The sequence below is a fragment of the Phoenix dactylifera genome, chromosome 1, assembly GCF_051530095.1.
Source record: "Phoenix dactylifera cultivar Ajwa chromosome 1, Ajwa_hap1_PhDact_Kaust_v1.1, whole genome shotgun sequence".
In the NCBI taxonomy this organism is placed as follows: domain Eukaryota; kingdom Viridiplantae; phylum Streptophyta; class Magnoliopsida; order Arecales; family Arecaceae; genus Phoenix; species Phoenix dactylifera.
Genome location: NC_143190.1, coordinates 75,127,619 through 75,145,789, shown reverse-complemented (window position 1 = coordinate 75,145,789; position 18,171 = coordinate 75,127,619). Strand labels below are relative to the sequence as shown.

Below are 18,171 nucleotides of genomic sequence, written 5' to 3'. Positions count from 1 at the left end.
TAACAACCTAAATCACCACCCAGACCGTCACTAGCACCCTTGAACTTCTCAAAGCCAAATTACCAAGTGACTGTTACTAACAAGATTATATAACATCATAAATCACTGCTCGGACTATCACCTAGAAAATAGACAAACGGCTAACTATGAAGCTGCAAAGACTAACTCATCCAATGATAACCACATCTGCAGCAAATACTATCCAAAGTTTGGCAAAAATCAGCTTCATCAATTTTTGATGGCCAGTGCAGGTTTCTCCAGTCTCGTCCAAGGCTACGTTGTTAATGGGGAATTTTTCATCAAACTTTCTTATTTAACCAAACGTAGTTTCCTTCATCTGCCTTCATCTGCAACTGGATGCATAAAATTTAGAAATATCTTTATCTTCATATGGATATGTATAGCCATCCAGCAAACTAAACAAAGGATCCACTCTAAGACTACTCATACAGTATAATAGATCAAGAATTCGGCTGGTAAAAGCTGACATGGTTCGAAGACAAGAAACATGTTTAAGGATACATACCCCCTCATAGCAGAACTCTCTATAAGACTTATAAAACCTCACTGTACTGGATATATTAGGAAAATTATGATTTTAATTAAAAGCATCATCGTCGTCGTCAGGAAGAGGCTGAGCGGCAGCTGCAGCTAGGTCCGCCTCATGCCTGTGGAATAAGAGAGAACCATGGTTAAGAATTTGCAAGCTTGCACAGGGAGCAAAAAAGTATATTACAGTAATTTTCTTTGTTTGAATATTGGGTTATCACAACTTCAGCTGAAGCTTCCACTAGTTAGCACGTTAAGCCAAAACTGAATAGTATGATGAGATAAAACTCAGTGCGCAGAACACTTACTGTTGCTGGGCAGCCAAGTCAATCTGCACCTCCGGAGGAGCAAGAGCGGGTGATTCAACAAAGTGTAGATTCGGATCCCTGGCAATGTAATCAACATGTTAATTCCACCCTGTACAGGTTTTTTACATCATGCCTAAAACAATGGGATCGGTCAAATCTCATTACCCTGCAAGCTTTCTAGCAAGATAGAGAAAAGGCTTCTCAAAGTTGTAGTTGCTCTTTGCTGAAATCTCATAATACTGCAGGTTCTTCTTCCTGTGAAATGTAACTTGCTTTGCTTTAACCTGCCTGTTCTTCACATCAACCTTGTTACCGCACAACACAATTGGAATATTCTCGCAGACCCTGGTTTAGTATATTTCATATAAATCAGACATCTAGAATAGCAATAGCAAGGACAAGTTCTGTAGATTTTAGTTCCATATGTATTTCAAGCACAAACCTGCATAGATCCCTGTGCCATGTTGGAACATTCTTGTATGTTAACCGGGCGGTGACATCGAACATGATAATAGCACACTGACCATGGATACTGTAAGACAGCAAGACGGATCAGAATAGGTCACAAAGTGCTGATCTCCCAAATACAGAATAATAATTAAAAAAAAGTTTCATCCGCAAGCATTTAATGGCTTTGACTCTAGTTTCATTTGGGCCCTCCCGACATCACCTAAATCAGCTGAATAAAACCCACTTATCCAGCATTGGTCCACAAATAACATTTTTCGCACCTGAATAAAGTCAGCTAAAAGGTGAAAGGGGGAATTCAGTAACGGGCTAAAGCAGACAGACACTTCCTTCACTCACTCATTCCTCTTGACCAGGATAAAACTATTCATAACTTCTCTTATTCAAATAACCCGAACAAATCTATGCTGGAACTACACCAGGACCTAAATGGCTCATGGTGATAACTAGAATCACCAATGAACAGAATATAGTGTCCAGAAAGCATATGCAGAATAACTTTGCTAGAACAAATATTTCATGAAATAGATGGGAACTAATTATTCTAGCAAGCAATTAGAAAAACAAACAATCAAGCAACTCCTGACACATAGGATATAATAGGCACAAAGAAAAGAGGGCCTGTTATTAGTAATATAACAATTTCTCCATGTAACTTGGCCCACCTATCATATGCCATTCAAAACTACACCCAACTTGATAATGTCTATAATAAAGATGCTGATGAACTAGCTTGAAGGGAATTCCTATCTCAGATTCTCGAAGAAGAGTAGCCCAAACAAGTGTTCTATTTATTTTTCATCTAATTCACATTGACCAACAATTTTAACAAATCAGTACCATCAAGGAATACTGTCATGCTCCAGATAATATAACAGCATCAAGAGGGAAGCATGTAATTCCAGCAAACTGTCAACAATATCCCGTTCATAAAACGAAACAACTTCTAGCACATTCTTCTTATTTAATCAAAAATCAAGATGATATGAAAATCTCAGCTTAACTTTATAAGTGTTTCAACATTCAGCATTCAGATCAGTATGTTCTGTTTGCATGATAATGTGCATCCCATTGAATAACTATTGTCATATCAAAAACATAAAGTGCGAGGCTCAGCTAATTCAACAATGGTGCTACAGAACTTATATCAATGCAGCTTCACACACACTACACACACACACACATAAAACAAATGACCGAAAGGATTTTTACAAGGTACACAGCAGTTCCAATCGTTGTGAATGAACATATGAAGATCGTGTTTTGTAAGGAGTTGATAAAATGTATTTCCTATTAAAAAACACTACTTTTCTCTCACAGATACTCAAGTACCATAAGATTTCATCATGAAGCTTGGGAATAGGAAAAGAATAGGGAAAAGAATTTGAATACCAATAACAAGTCTCAATCCTCAAATCTGTCCAATGGAAACCCACATATAAAATTGCATGAAATTGAGCAAACACCACATGTAATAACAACACATCATGATAACCTAACACAACTGTCTTCATTATTAAGATTCACCCAAAGCAATCATACGAATTAACATAATGAGAAACTAAAAGCACATAAGAACTACAAAATGTCCTGGTACTAAGTGCTGCATCATTTGTTCCAAATAACTGAAATGCCATAACAAGTGCAGATACTGGATTAAAAGATAAAACTTGAAGGACATTTTATGAAGAAACAATGCACTGAGAAATGACATGCTAAATAGCAAGGTAGGATTTTGTGCAATATAAATGGGGAAAGAGCAAAACAACAACAACAACAACAGCAATTTGCTAATTCATGGAGATCGAAATTATGGAGATCGAAATGAACATTGTGTATTTACCAAAAAAAAAAAAAAAAAGAACATTGTGCATGTGCACCGAAACAGGGAATCAGCCATCAGTTAAGAGCAATGTCACTATATGCAGCTCACTACCTATATTGATGGTAATGTGGAAGCATAAGTGAACAAGCATCAGATAGCAAGAGTAAGGAAAGTGCATTTGATACGGCAAACAAAAGAAGATAATGTTGAAAGATATTTGTAATGTTAACATGTGAAAGGCCTGGAAGTGCAGTTATATGGCTTCAGAGGAAGTGCCTGCAGTTATGAAGAAGCTTCTTGCTGAACTCAGAAAGTGTCCACATTATACACAGAACTGGACATAATTTCATCTGTTAACATGATATAGAGAAAAATGAACATAAATGCCAAACAATATTTAAAAGCATTTTGATACTTCATATTGTAAAAGAAGTCCAATATGTTGTCCGCTGGGAAGCTTGTCATGTCATTCGTGTTCTACATTGATTTTTACATGTCATGTTAGCAGGAAATTTTTTGTGCAAATTATTATGCAGTCAGTCTCATTAGAAAGACCTAGGAAGCATCAAAATGAAAGCTGTGAAACCAATTTGGCTTTCAATAAGCAAAGACTTATGAACCTGCGAATTAAACAGCCTACCAACAGTAAAGTTTACTTTTTCACACCTAAAACCGTCAATGCTTGCATCTCCAATGAGCAATTCATCATCTGATATGGTCTTGAAAAGAGAATTTGCAATCAAGCATCCACAAGCCCAATTTCAAACAATTTATAGCAAAAAAGAAAAATAAAAACAAAATAATATTTCCTGACTTACTAGTATCCATCCCTGAGACCACCAAACTTCTCTTGACCAGCTGTATCCCAGCAATAAAACCGGATCTTCCCACAATTTGTGAAGAAATCCAAAGGATGAACTTCAACACCGATAGTGGCTACAGGAGATGATTGAAGGGAAACTTACAGAAATAATTAAGGGGAAAAAATGGAAGATATACTGCTATAGATTAGAGACGATACTTACGCTCATATTTCTTTTCGAATTCACCAGTGAGATGCCTCTTCACAAATGTAGTTTTACCTACATGATTATAAAGCAAAACATGTTCAACGTTATGAAAGCGCACATGAGATAAAATAACTACATATGCATGTGAAGTACTAACAGAATTCATGGAACTCAAGAATCTGGCCACTTATTCTGCTTAATAGAAATATAATTACAAGAACAAAAATGGATTGAAAACTAATGTGAAGTAGAGATAAACAAATAAGGCTGCTACCAAGAAAGAGTACTTCCTCAGAGTTTTAAATATTAATCAAAAATCACAGAGTCATTATACTGGTAGCAGTTATAGATAGGCCTACCATCATTATTCTAATCACAGAAGAAAAATTTGTTAGAAACCCATAAGTGAATAGACAAATGATCAAGATCTAGAAAGCAAAATGCATAAATATTTTTTTTAAAAAAGAAAAAAGAAAAATCCACGTTAAGAAGAGATATTAGTATATATTGATAGATAACATCAGAGGAACTAAAAACTGAAATATCGAGTGTCATATAAATTTTCTGAACTCAAAAAAATTGGATTTTGATTTCATGGCAGCAAACAACCAACCGACAAAAAATCGAGAAGCATGACGAATTGCTCGCAAAAAAATTTCCCAGGTCCCCCAAGATATCGATATGAAAAAAGAAACAGACCAAGAAAATAGAACAAGAAAGATTTAAATCCACGAGGTAGTCAAAAAAAAAGAAAAAAATCTCATCAAAGCCAAAGCTTCGGAGCCGCGATCCCATCAAGAAAGTCCAATCTTCAGCGCAAAATAAAGTTAACAGAGAAGTACAGAAACGAGAGGAGATGATCACCAGTTCCTCCATCGCCGACGATGACGAGCTTAAAGCTCGGATAATCGACTGTTTGCTGATTCGGCAGTGCCTTCGATCAATGGCAACGAAATCGATTAGAAAAATGGAAGAGAAAAACCTAAAACCCTAAGCCGCTACCTTTAATCAAATGCCCGAAAAGAAACGGAAGCGAAAGCCTACCATTAGATCTCTTCGCAGGGAAGGGAGCGAGAGAGACGGACAGAGCGGAGAGATGGCGGTGGGGACGCTAGAGGTGGGAAAGATTCGCGTACTTATCTAGAGTGACAACCCTAAGGTCTGGTCCGTCTGGAAGGTTTTCTTTCTATGTTTGGGCTTTTGTTTTCAATTTTAATAGATTTCCTTTTCTTTTTTGGCTTTGGAAGAACGCGAGTCTTGGAGCCGTAGGATTTGATCGGTGAGAACTTAGTAACGGACACGTGCGCTCCCCGAACGCAGTTGATAAATCAAACCAAGCGCCGAGAGCTCCCAGAATGGGCCGGAGGCCCAGAGCCATGGGAACAACTGATGACTGGATGGATTTGCTGCCCATGAGAAAATACTGGAAATGTGAAGCAGAACTAAATATGGAACGGAGAGACTACTTGATTCTCCTCTCTTTTTTTCTCAATGAACATAATTCATTTATATCAAAAAAAAAATATCAGAAAATAAACATGATTCATGTGGCAATGTCAATGCATGAACTAGTATTTTTATATATTAGGAGAAACTAAATGGGATTGCATAATTGTATGGGTCATGCTAGGGTTTTTCATGCATATTCCCATGTGATGTATGTCTAGCATGGGAGCAGGTCCACTAGTTCTCTCTTTCGATGAAAAGATCAGCAGGCTTTGAAAGACTGCATATAATAGAATGTTTTTCTTTTTTTTTTTTTTTGCAATTCAGCTCTTCTTAAGTGAAAAATTCTTGAACGACAATCAAGGATATTGCATTGTGAAAACAAGATCGGGCACTAATTGTAAATACGCTGAGAGGAATGAAAGTGCCAACATGACGAAACAAGTATGTCCTCGAAAGTTTCTTCTTATCCACTATGCTCTGAATGGGAAGATACTAAATGTCAATTGTGTCACCATATACGATAGATTAGGAATCAACTTTTCTCTTTGCTACCAATCCTTGTTGCTCATCGGATACCTAAAGCTCGAAAAAAATTACATTATTCGTGTCAGGATTGATATTTTATACTGGCATCTAACACGTGCAATGCATGTCGGAGGAGTGATACTAGCATGGACTTTGTTGTGGATGGATGATCGATGGTAGTTTGTATTATAATGGTAGAAACGTGTCTTCACAAGCAAACTTTGCTTCACCATCACTTGTTTCTGTATTAATTGTTTTTCTAGATTTAAATTTTTTCCTAATGTAAAAGCTAGACCAACATGGATGAAGAAGGTTTGGCTTGCGAGATAGATTTTATATTATCTAGACAGTGTTGTCTACTCAGTCATATTGGATATAGGCCTGTTGACGAGTTGAGCTGCTCGGACTCGGCTCGGGCTCGGCCCGGTAAAAGCTCAGCTCGAGCTTGGCTCGTTAGTCAAACGAGCTCAAGCCCGAGCCCAAAATGAGACTCGTTTAAATCCGAGCAGCTCACGAGCCCAACAGAGCTCGTGACTTAGCTGACAATTGCTATCGAGGAGGAGGGGCTAGATCGGGGAGGGGAGTTCTCGATCTTGAGCTACGAGTCTTTCTCCTGGCACGACTACTTCCCGCCGTCGCCTCCCCCACCGGCGTCCTTGATGCCACCGTCGTGTTCTTGCGAGGCCGACCTCGGCGGCGCCGGAGACTTGGACATAGTGTGTGAGATCAGCAGTCGGCTCCAGCGTGCAGCTGTCCAAGGATATCTACATGAAGGGGAACGGCATCCTTGTGCTCCGTGCCGACGTTGTTCTCAGCTACCTGGTCGTTAGGTGCTCCATCATCGGGAATCTCTCCGGTGGCGTCCGCTTTGGGCCGAACTCCGGGATTGTTGTCGAGACCGTGAAATTGGCGGTTGCCAACATGACTGTTCTGGAGGGGGCGGTGGGGAACACCTCGGTGTTGGCTAGAGACCTGCCATCAAAGACCAATGGGAGACTTTCCAGAACTAACGGGGACGGCGGGGGGCATGGAGGAAGGGGGGCGAGCTTCGTGGTGAAGGAGGGGGCAGACCCAGGAGGACTCATGGGGTGGGGATGCCTTTTATCGAGCCCGAGCTCGGGCTCGGGCTGGAGCTCGTAATTGAAACGAGCTTTACAAGCTCAAGCCCGAGCCTTTACTTTGCCAATAAAGCCCGAACTCGAGCCCAATACAGAGCTCGGTACCGAGCCCAAGCCTGAGCCTAAGCTTCTGTAAAACGAGCTGAGCCCGAGCTTCTGTAAAACGAGCTGAGCCCGAGCCTCCCAAGCTTGGGCTCGACTCGGCTCGTTAACATGCTTAATTGGAAGTAGCAGATATCCTCGGTCTGGTCCAATTTATTTATATTTTAATCAAAAACTTTAAAAAAATAGGGCAAATGTAAACTCCAAATAAATGGATCCGATTACTGATAACTATCGGTGCTTTCGTTTTAGTCTTGAAAAAAGGTTATGATAAATGACTTTATTAGTGAGGTTATCATGTCTCAAGTTTTTTTTATAGGTTGTAGCCAGAAGTTTATATGCAATTGGATGATTAAGGTGAAGAATCTATTATCTGCCCGGTGGTCAGCTAAAAACGTATAACAGTGCACCACCAAAATATTTACTCTTTTCGTACGTCAGTGGCTAGAAAATGGTCGGCAATCGGTTTAAATGTAGAGTTTATTTATTTGTCAAGCACGAGCTCAGATAAATCATTAATCCGACAAGAATCCGATCCGAGTCAAAATTCAAACAAGGTCCAAAATGAAGCGCAAATTCAACCCAAAAAACATTTATTTTGCATACTGTTATATGGAGAGAATGACGGAAAACTAAAGAACAAATTAGAGCGGGTTTAGCTAAGAATAATGCATCATATATCAGTTACTAATATTATAAAAGAGAGCCCAATTTTTGGCTAGCCCATTTACTTGTGAAGCAATAGTATAAAACATCAAGCTATAATCTAATTTGGACGGAACCTATTTTTGTTCCAAACAGGTAATTCAGGTTCCGTCTGGCATGAGCCTAGGTTCGGGTTGAACTAGGGCTTAGATTTTCTTAAAATTTTGGGGCTTAAAATTTTGGGCCATATGTTTGATGTGTCCAGCCGAATAAAATCAAAGTAAGTTCACGGGATATTATGGTTCCTTATATGCCTCCAGTGACACTTGGAGATATATGATAATGTCTCAAGTTTTTTATAGAAAAGAGAGACGGAGAAAGCGGCAGGGGAGAAGAACATTCAATCCACTGCCATCGCCGCATCGCTGAGCCGGCGATCCTTCCGCTCTAGCAGCCGTCGGCCCTCACGCTCACAGGAGGCGGAGGCGGCGCGAGGGTTTCCGGACGCTGAGCAGCGTGACGTCGTCGACGACCGGGCCGCAGAGCGAACCGTCGGTCCGGGTATTGTAGTAGGTGCTGAGGAAGACGACCCGGGTGCGCTCGGCCTCGGCGGTGAACCGGAGCACGGCCCGCTTGAAGCCGCCGGTCCCTTTAGAGTCGTAGGGAACCTTAACGGTGGAGCGGGCCGCGAAGGCCTCGACCATCATGGTTCCAGCGCAGGCGTTGCCGGCGTCGCCCACCGAGAAGGAGAGGGTGTAGACCCGGCCGACGACGGTGCGGACGACCTGGGCGAGGGCGCTCTCCTTGCCGCCAACCAGCTCGACGGCGCGCTTGCCCTGGGGGACCTTGAAGTGGGCGGAGTCAATGTAGTTGACGGCCTTGAGGGACTCCACCATCCAGCTGGGGAGAGGAGAGTGGTCGTCCTCGATGTTGGGCGGGACCAGCACGCCCCACGTCGTATTGGGCAAGATGTAGGGCCCTTCCTCAAAGTCGGCGTTCTTCAACAGGTTTTCTGTCATTAATTGTTAACTATTGAGAGATGGATCAGGACATCAGGCCAATCTGGGGAGAAGATAGAGAGCGCTTACTGTTTGTGAGCCTGGGAGGATAGAGTGTCTTGATGGCGACGGAGTCGATGAGAGGACCGCAGGCCGGGTCCTCTTCGACGCCAGGGTTATGGATCACGAGCTCGACTTGGGGGAACAAGGCTTGGAAGGCCCAGGCGTAGCAGTCCCAGCCACTGCTGCTGTACATGGTCTGCATGGGGAGCACGCCGGAGTCCGGGGTCACCGAGACGTTGAGCCTCTCCTCCTGGGCGCAGGTGCGGGCGGCGCAGAAGGTGATGGAGTAGTACATGCCTTTGGTCACCTTGAGCTTTTGTTTTATAGAGGCCTCGTTGCCGAGGCGCACCGCGTGGACTCCCTCGGGGACTGGCAGCAGCATGTCGCCCTGCTTGTGCCCCGACTCGATGTACTCCACGAAGCCGGTGATCTCCCACTCCGGGATGGCATAGCGGCCGATTACCTGAGTACCGTTTAGCTGGGAGCGGCTGGGCCCTTTCTCAAAGTTCCCATTCGGCAGCAAGCCTGCTGCAGCACCTGCAATTGAACGGAGATTGTAAGGGGAGTAGTCGTCGTCGCATGTCACGTGACTTCGTCAATTAAGGGCCAAGGATTCAAAACTTTTAGAAATTCCGCCTTTCAAAATATAAATTTTATAAAAAACCATTTGCTGTCGTGCAATTATATTTTTAAAGCACGGTTAAGCTTTAATATATATTTGATAACCAAAATAAAAAAGTACTTTTAGTATGATAAAATGATAATAAATAATATTGTATAGCATTACATATTAAAATATAATACAATATAATATTACATATTAAATTATTATTATTTTATATAATACTATTATAATATAGTGCAATATAATATTGAATAATATAGAATAATAATATAACATAATATGATATAATAAAATATCATTAATAGTACATTATTAATATTACAAATTAGAATCCAATCTAATAATAAATTATATTTTATTATAGTATAATACTAATATATTATTATTAAAATTATATTAGCCTTATATTATATTATATGTTTCTGGACCTTTTCGAGGTCACATAGCGCCCTGCTAAGATCTGAGTCGAAAACATATTCACAGAAGAGACTAAAGAAGAGAGTAGCATCACTGTATCACCTAAGAAGCATGCATGTCCCCCCCCCACCCAAAAAAAAAAACACAAAGGATTTGGTAATCTGCTGCACCAGAGTCCAATGCCCATCGGCGTCACCCTCATTTGGCAGTTACCTTATGAAACCAGGTCATCAAAAAATGCAATGAGACGGACCTATCTGCGCGAAAGGAAACGTGCGCTTCCATCAAGTCCCAGACCTAGATCCAAATGCCTCAAGACAGCTAGCAAAACTTAATAGACTTGAGAATTAATTAGGGATGCACGCTATCAGAAATCCACTTAAATGGGACCCACGAAGTACAGCTCGCCGATCCGTAGATCCAGTAGTAAATCGAACCATCCGATCCGGCAACTTCCTCCAAAAGCAGATTAAATGGGCTTTATCACTCCAGCCTGTCAGAATCATACGGCGTGGACAAGTTCTCATCGCAACATGCCAAGATTCGTGCTCATAAATCTCGCACACAACAACCATCTTGCCACATGGCAACTTTTTCAGACGCGCGGCGACCAGTAATCAAGAGCAGTCCCCCTATGAAATCGATAAATTTAAACCAAATTGACAGCACCAAGACAAGAGGCCGTAGCCGGCCGACACGAGAATATTTTTTTATCTATATCTTAGAGCGAAACAGAGCGTTAAATGAAGGGCATTTCCGGAAGTCCAAACACCACAGGGGCGACAAGGCTGACACTGGGACTCTGCTTAAACTATTGCCACCCACATGGGTACGTATATGCTGCAGGACGACCCGAATCTGCACCATCTTGGTGCCCCATTCTCTTCAAATACGATTCAAACATCAGCACGCGTCCCAACAAAATTTTACCCTCGAACCGGAGGGCCGATTTGAATTTGCTCGCCTTGTTTTGAATATTTTGAATATTCTAGTGTAGCAGATTTATTGGGAAACGAGGGCGGATGGAGATGGATGCTTGAGGATCGTTTAAGAACCATGGAACCGTGGCGGTTCTTCGAACAAACGTTAGATGTTTTTTTTTTTTATATAGTATTGCAGATCAAAGAGAAAACGAAAAGGTGATTTAGTCATCTGGACTTCTGGAGTGGATCTCGAATACAGATAAATCTATCTAGTCTGCCAGCTAAAAAGCCAAAAATAAGCGCTGGAACCTATCTGGGATTAGAGAGACCAAAGGTGACACAGAAAAGGTCATCGAAGAAGAGAAGTTAACCGCGATCGTAATACCAAAAGAAAACAGAGCTCAGGAATCTTACCGTCGGTGATGGCAGCGGCGCCCCGAGCGGCGGCGAACAATAGCAGAACCAGCGCAGCATAACGCGACATCATGCTCATATACAGTACACTCACTACGCAGACTGAGGGAACGAGAACGAGAACGAGAGAGAGAGAGAGAGAGAGAGAGAGAGAGAGAGAGAGATCCGCCGATGGATGGACGGGTGGGCTTGGGGTTTGGGGTTTGAGGGGGGCTTATAACGACGGGATTCCACGAAAACACCCTCTGCTTTCCTTCTAATAACGAAAGCGCCAAAGCGTCAGAGGCATTAAACAACTCTCTGGCGAGTCCACGTGTTCTCCGGCCCGGTTTGAACGCCGAGAATGTGTCGGTTTCTCGTAGCGTCCCGATAAGACGTCTCGATATTTTGGATTCGGCGCGTCCTAGCCCTCAGGCTTCACTCCTCAAACCCCCGCCCGCCCGGGGGACACGAGCAGCCCCGATATCACGTGCACCGTCCCGCGCCGCTGTTCCACGCCAGCCCCCGCGGCGGAAGGGTAGTCTCGTCATTCGGACAAGTCCAAGAACCATAAGATGGCCGGTCCGGTCTGGTTCTCATCTTCTTCATGGGCATGCTTTTTTTTTCTTTTTTTTTTTAATATGATCACTGTGATCTTAATAAGCTGAAAAGGGACAGGAGAAATCTTGGCTATGGACATGAATCCGCCTACCGTTGGGAATTCCATCATGGCCCGAGAGATTATCAAAAGGTCTGCAGCTTTCCTCGAAGTAGCCAGGGCTCCATGCGCTAATGAGCACCGACAAGAGAAAAAGATGCTGCATAAAGGACAAGAGAAATTTTCAGCAAAAAAAAAAGGACAAGAGAAATGAGAAATCTCGTCGCAATTATTTTATAGTACCACAGAACATGACTCCATCTACCGTGTAGAATTGCAAACAAGGTCCACTTAGGCCCTATAATAATTCAGATTTCTTAAAATAGTTGGAGTTGCATGTGCAGTCCTGCCAATAAACTAGATAAAAACTTTGGCGATTATTTTTGCGCTTAGTTAATTTATATTTCTATAGATTTGTATGTACATTTCATTAGGGAATGGATAAACTTGTCAGTTGAAAATCCCAAGACTTATGCGATTTCGAAATAAAACTCACTCTCCCATGTTCTTTTTTGTTTATTTTTTTGGTGAATCTGGAAGTGAAAGATCCCAAGAAACAACTTTGAGGGATGAAGATAGGTACAACCCAAAGCGCCACGCTGAAATAAGCAAGACAAGTCTCAAAGGAAAAATGAGCGCCCTCTAAAATCCCACTACAAAAAAAATAGTATTTTTCGACACGCAACTGCCGATGCTAGAAGCGTCCATAATTTTGGTTGATGTACCAAAATATGTAGATGTTTCTAAATAACATCGAAAAATACCGACGGAGTCTGACTTAGACTAAATAGCGTCGTCGGAAATCAAAATAACAAACGACGCTTTGCAAAGCATCATCGGAGAGCCCGAAAGCGTCGTTGGAGGCCGATTGCCCCAACAACACTATATTTCCTATTATTTACCACTCACTACTACATGACTTGATGATCCAACATGCCATATGTTGTGGGATGGGGTTCCCAGTTTAGTCCCACATCGGCTAATCAACGGAAAGGTCTGTGCCTTATAATGAGGAGGCCTAAAACCTTTCCTCACGAGGCGCCTTTTATAGGACAAAACCGTGAGGGTAGGGGGCAACCTCCGCGGACCCCCGCGCCGTCAGGGCTCGGGACTGTCATTGGGACTGTCATTGGGCTCCGGCCCTAGGCGACCTCCCTGGGCGACCTCCCGCAGACCCGAAGCGGCAATCCCAGAGCGGACAATACCTCGGGAGGGACGCAGATGCTTTCCCTGCTCGGCCGGTGTGTAGGCTGGTGTCGGGGTTCCGACCCCACATCAGATGGCGCTAGAGGAAGGGCCCCGGCCACGCACAGACCTTCCCGCTGGGGGGGCTGTGTTGTGGGATGGGGTTTCCAGTTTAATCCCACATCGGCTAATCAGCGGAAAGGTCTGTGCCTTATAATGAGGAGGCCTAAAACCTTTCCTCACGAGGCGCCTTTTATAGGACAAAACCGTGAGGGTAGGGGGCAACCTCCGCGGACCCCCGCGCCGTCAGGGCTCGGGACTGTCATTGGGCTCCGGCCCTGGGCGACCTCCCTGGGCGACCTTCCGCAGACCCGAAGCGGCCAATCCCAGAGCGGACAATACCTCGGGAGGGACGCAGATGCTTTCCCTGCTCGGCCGGTGTGTGGGCTGGTGTCGGGGTTCCGACCCCATATCACCATACGAGTGTGGCCTCGCCAGTTTATATGACTTTGCATTTGAAATTTGATGGTGGTGATAGAGCTTAGGCAGTCAATGGCAGGCAACTGCAGAATAATGCAACCAAGATTAGAGAGTTTGCTCGGTGATAGAGTGTCTAACATCATGCATGCTGCTGTATAAAGAAGCATAAGAACTCAATTCAATTGAAAGACTAAATCGGTACCAATACAAGCACTATCTTTCTTATTTTCCTTGCAAGACATGACTGTGCTGTATGGATATGATCTGGATCATTCTTGTGCCAACAAAAACAAAATGTCACAAGGCCACTTCGTTTGGTATTAGCACCGCTAGCGGGCTCGTCGGGGGACGGTGAAACCTGGAGTGGGACGAGACAGAGATCAAGTCAACAGCCAGAAGGTTGGGAACAGCCCACGATGTGGGGCCCGTCCCGCGAACTGGGCGGGCAAAGATTGCCCCAGAGTGGGCCTGGAGCCATGCGCCAATTTAAAAGAAGATCGAGGCCTCCGACGCCAACAGTCACGTGGGTCTGACATGATCTCTGCAACTCCAATTCCGGAAATCTCACGGAAATCATGGCCCATTTCGCGCTTCCTTTTTTTTTTTTTTATAATCTACATGCCGACCTGTATGAATTTTAGCTAGAACACAGAGTTTGGATAAGGGGAAGGCGTGGGAAAAACTTGGCCGTCTGATCAAAAAACCGACGGAGGTATTCCGCGGATGCTTTTGTAACTTAGGCGGTGTGATTCCTAACTTACAAATTGCAAAATTTGTCCCCATTTGGGATAAATTTTTAGTCGATTTGTTACGGGAGAGGAAATTGGGAACACCTCGTCGGTTCGGTCCGGATCCGATGTGCTGCTGCTGTCACGGGTTCCAATCGTTTGCCTTGCAATTCGACCATCCAATCTTGATCCAACGGAGGAGACTGCGACGAAAAAAAAAAACAAAACAGAAAGATGACGATATCTTGATATGGCGAAGGGAACCGTCGCAGGAGGCTAACGGAGAGCTGGAAGCCGCGGGACACGGAAAACATGCGGCGTTGGGTTGACGGGCGGTCAGAGGGAATTCCGCTCGACGGACTTTATTCACTGCCAGCTGGCAAAAAATAATAAAAAAAAAGCGAAAGCCATGCTGCTCCAACAACAATTATAATTAAAAGAAATCATTAAGCACCGCAAATTAATAGCTCGGGAGGCAAGAATAGCTGGCCTGAATATAAACTTGCCAGGATCAGCATAATATAAAGGTTAACCAAACAAATTGCTACACAAGAAGTTCCACAATTTACTTAGAATATCCCAACTTAGCAGGCATGTATTTAGTTCTACACCGATTATTTAGTAGGTAGATTTTAGGTACTTATACAGGATCAAAAAAAATTCAAATAATATTTTTTAGCTATTTTGTTTAACAAAATTTAGAGTTTTTGATATCAAAAGCTGAATTGAGGTTGGAAACTTACTCATGCATGCATCACATGAATACGCCGGAGAAAGCCTCTCGGGCACGGCTGTTTCGCGCACCTCCACGTGCCAGCTTATTTAGTGGCGTGTCATGTTTCGCCTTCTTGGTGCCCCTCCACAACCCTGTAATTTACCAATTTGTCTCGACCAACTTCTTCGTGCCCCTCCATAACCCTGTAATTTGTCTCGACCAAGATGTGCCAGTGATTACCAGGAAGTATTTGCTCTGACAATATTCAAGTCATCCTAAGATAAAAAACCCAAAGAAACAAAGCAATGAGATTGCCAAAGGAGGGTTGAGATGGTAAAACGCCGGGTCTCACTGAAACTATTAGTCTCATAATTATAAGGGACAACAGCGTCTAAAGAATGAACAGGCACAGCACCATATCCAGAGTTACACCCCATTTTTCTTGCCAAGATACAACCACCCCACAAATCATAGGTGTGCAGTCAGCATTACATGTATCTGATTTTGACTGGCTTGTAGGGTACAAATGGTCCCAGATCGAGCTTTGACTGTCTTTTGGGTTTAGAAGTAGGACGCAGCTCCACATTGTTATAAAAAATAATATTTTTCTCACTGAATATGTGTCGGTAGGGCTCCTCCAGGGCTAAAGTCGGTTTTTATCAACTTAAATAATTACCCCCTTATGCACATGCACCTGATATACCAGAAAGTCGATTGGAATAATCATCATTCTTTTTGTTATCATCGTCCAGGCCTTTTTCCCATCAACATTGTATCGTAAGTTGATGTTGGCCAAAATATACGTACTAAATTTAGAAGATCAAGCAAAGTTCTTAGAACAAATGATTCACTACACTGGCATCCTAGTTTATCTTTCTTGAAGCGTATAAAGCGTAGGTGTCTCATGCCTTGGATGTCAAAAATAATTCTCTCTTGATGCTTTCCCATGAATGGATCGCCTTACAATCCATGGATCAACTGAATCATATTCTAAGAATTGGAAGAATTTACTAAAGGATGTTCCGATCAACATTGGTATTAGCATTGCGAACATCCAAAATTCGGTACCACCAAAGACAGATAGATTGTTATGCTTTCATATTACATGAAACCGTGCTGATTTTTGCACCATAAAGTACAATACCATTATGGATTGCCACCATATCATCCATCTCGAAAACAGACGACTCTACTTTACATCTGCACGGGTCATGTGTCAGCACTAAAAGAGCTAACTAGCTCTGAGATAGATGACATGGCAAGTAGTACAGAAATTTGCGATACAAAAGTCACAACTCACATGGAACACCTACTTTCATCAAGGGTAATGGCCCCATATCATCACATGTAATGCCCGGCGGTTACATTAGATGCGTATATAAGTGGAGAACATGCTATGAAACTTCTGACACTGGACCCATCTTGTCTTCAATATCCTCTAATCGCAAGAGGCATGGAGGGGGGGGGGGGGGGGGGGGGGAGGCCTCACATGGAATCGTAAGTCACACCCCTCCACATGGCATGAGTAGCTTACTTCTAGGAATAACATTGCATTGCTGGTGGATAATTGTGGCACGTCCATTTGAGTTGCACGTGGCGCGGTTCCACAGATCGATGACCATGCTTTCATGCTGGGAGAAAGATCGATTGATATATAAATGAGCGGTGCGCATGCACATGCACTTTGGTAGCAGCACCGACGGTTGGTCTTAGAGAGAGGCTCGAAGAAGTTTCTTTAAATATTTTGTTGTTTTATTCTCATGAATAAACAACAAAATATTTTGTGGTTTTGGTCTCAATTTCTAAGTTTCAATGATCTAGATTTATGGCAGTCCACCGAGTCCGCCACTTCCCATCCCCCCGCGCCCTCTTTTTCTTTTGGGGCTCATTTGGTTCGTGAAAAAAAGGAGAAAAAATGTGGTAAATGGAAAAGTAACGAGATGCTTCTTGTTTTTTTGGAGTTTTCAAAGGAGAGAAATGAAAAAGTTGTATTATCATAAAAATATGATTTCCACATTTCATGGAAAAGTCTTTTCCATGAGAAACATGAGAAAATTACTTTTTCATGAGCCAGGAATCGGCGCTCCATTCAGTCTACAGCTTCCCCCAAGTAGCTCAATTATACTAAAAACGAGATCATTGCCTTATTAATGCTCGATGGTTTCATTAGCGAACATCATGAATGTTGCACTGATCAGCGATCGCGTGTAGCAGAGATGGAACACATGCCCTTACTTTTTAGCTAAAATAATGGCTCTTTCTTCGTGTCCAATGGCTGTCACCGCCCATTTTATCATTGTCATTGGTAGTGAATATGTATCAGGAAAATATGCCCTTATTTTTTAGCTAAATTAATGACTCTTTCTTCGTGTCCAATGGCCGGCACTGCCCATTTATCATAGACACTGGTGTTTAATATATGTGTCATTAAGTATTTGAAATTCTCCATTTTTAGTTATGTAAATGGAAAGACTAGAATGCTATATAAGGACCATGTCGAATTGCAAATGTAGAAAAATAAAAGCAAGGTAATGTAGCTCGGATTCGTCGGCTAGACCAGCTGAACAATAGCAGAATGCAAGTGTTCAGCCGACCGGCCAATACTGAAGCACCACATCTATGAATCAAAACACATTAAAAGTAATTAAGTTGGTTGTTGCTACACGTCTAATAACTACTACACGCCCAATCTTCTTGATAACCATCCTACACTCTCACTCGTGTATATACCAGGCCAAGGGACCGCTAAGTATGGTTTCTCTCACTTGATTTCACTCTCTATCACCTTTCTCTTCGATCTCTCTTGTTTCACCAAAATTCGGTCTTCCTTAAGTACCGAAAGATCCTCCGCCAGATCGAAACCGGCAACCTTTAATATTTCTTCTTTTTTTTACTTGCAGGTCAAATTCTTCATTCCGAGCAGCTTTTTCACTCCGAGCAGAACAATTCGGCCAGCTTGTGTTAGATCAGATTTCGGTCGGGCTGGA

The 18,171-nt window shown here is 42.7% G+C and overlaps 2 protein-coding genes across 2 annotated transcripts; both read right to left on the bottom strand.

The window, feature by feature from the left end:
• Positions 1–367: 367 nt before the first annotated feature.
• LOC103695475 (GTP-binding nuclear protein Ran1B) lies at positions 368–5,402 on the bottom strand. The gene is made up of 8 exons (XM_008776813.5): positions 5,205–5,402; positions 5,025–5,094; positions 4,176–4,232; positions 3,969–4,086; positions 1,300–1,389; positions 1,023–1,202; positions 858–935; positions 368–668 (listed from the first exon to the last, which is right to left on the bottom strand). The coding sequence occupies exons 1-8, from the start codon at positions 5,205–5,207 to the stop codon at positions 599–601; spliced, it is 666 nt and encodes a 221-aa protein (XP_008775035.1). The 5' UTR covers positions 5,208–5,402; the 3' UTR covers positions 368–598.
• Positions 5,403–8,008: 2,606 nt separating this feature from the next.
• On the bottom strand, positions 8,009–11,640 carry LOC120108717 (protein DUF642 L-GALACTONO-1,4-LACTONE-RESPONSIVE GENE 2-like). The gene is made up of 3 exons (XM_039122405.3): positions 11,440–11,640; positions 9,088–9,597; positions 8,009–9,011 (listed from the first exon to the last, which is right to left on the bottom strand). Exons 1-3 carry the CDS (start codon positions 11,516–11,518, stop codon positions 8,470–8,472), a joined length of 1,131 nt encoding a protein of 376 aa, XP_038978333.3. The 5' UTR covers positions 11,519–11,640; the 3' UTR covers positions 8,009–8,469.
• Between the last annotated feature and the right edge of the window lie 6,531 nt (positions 11,641–18,171).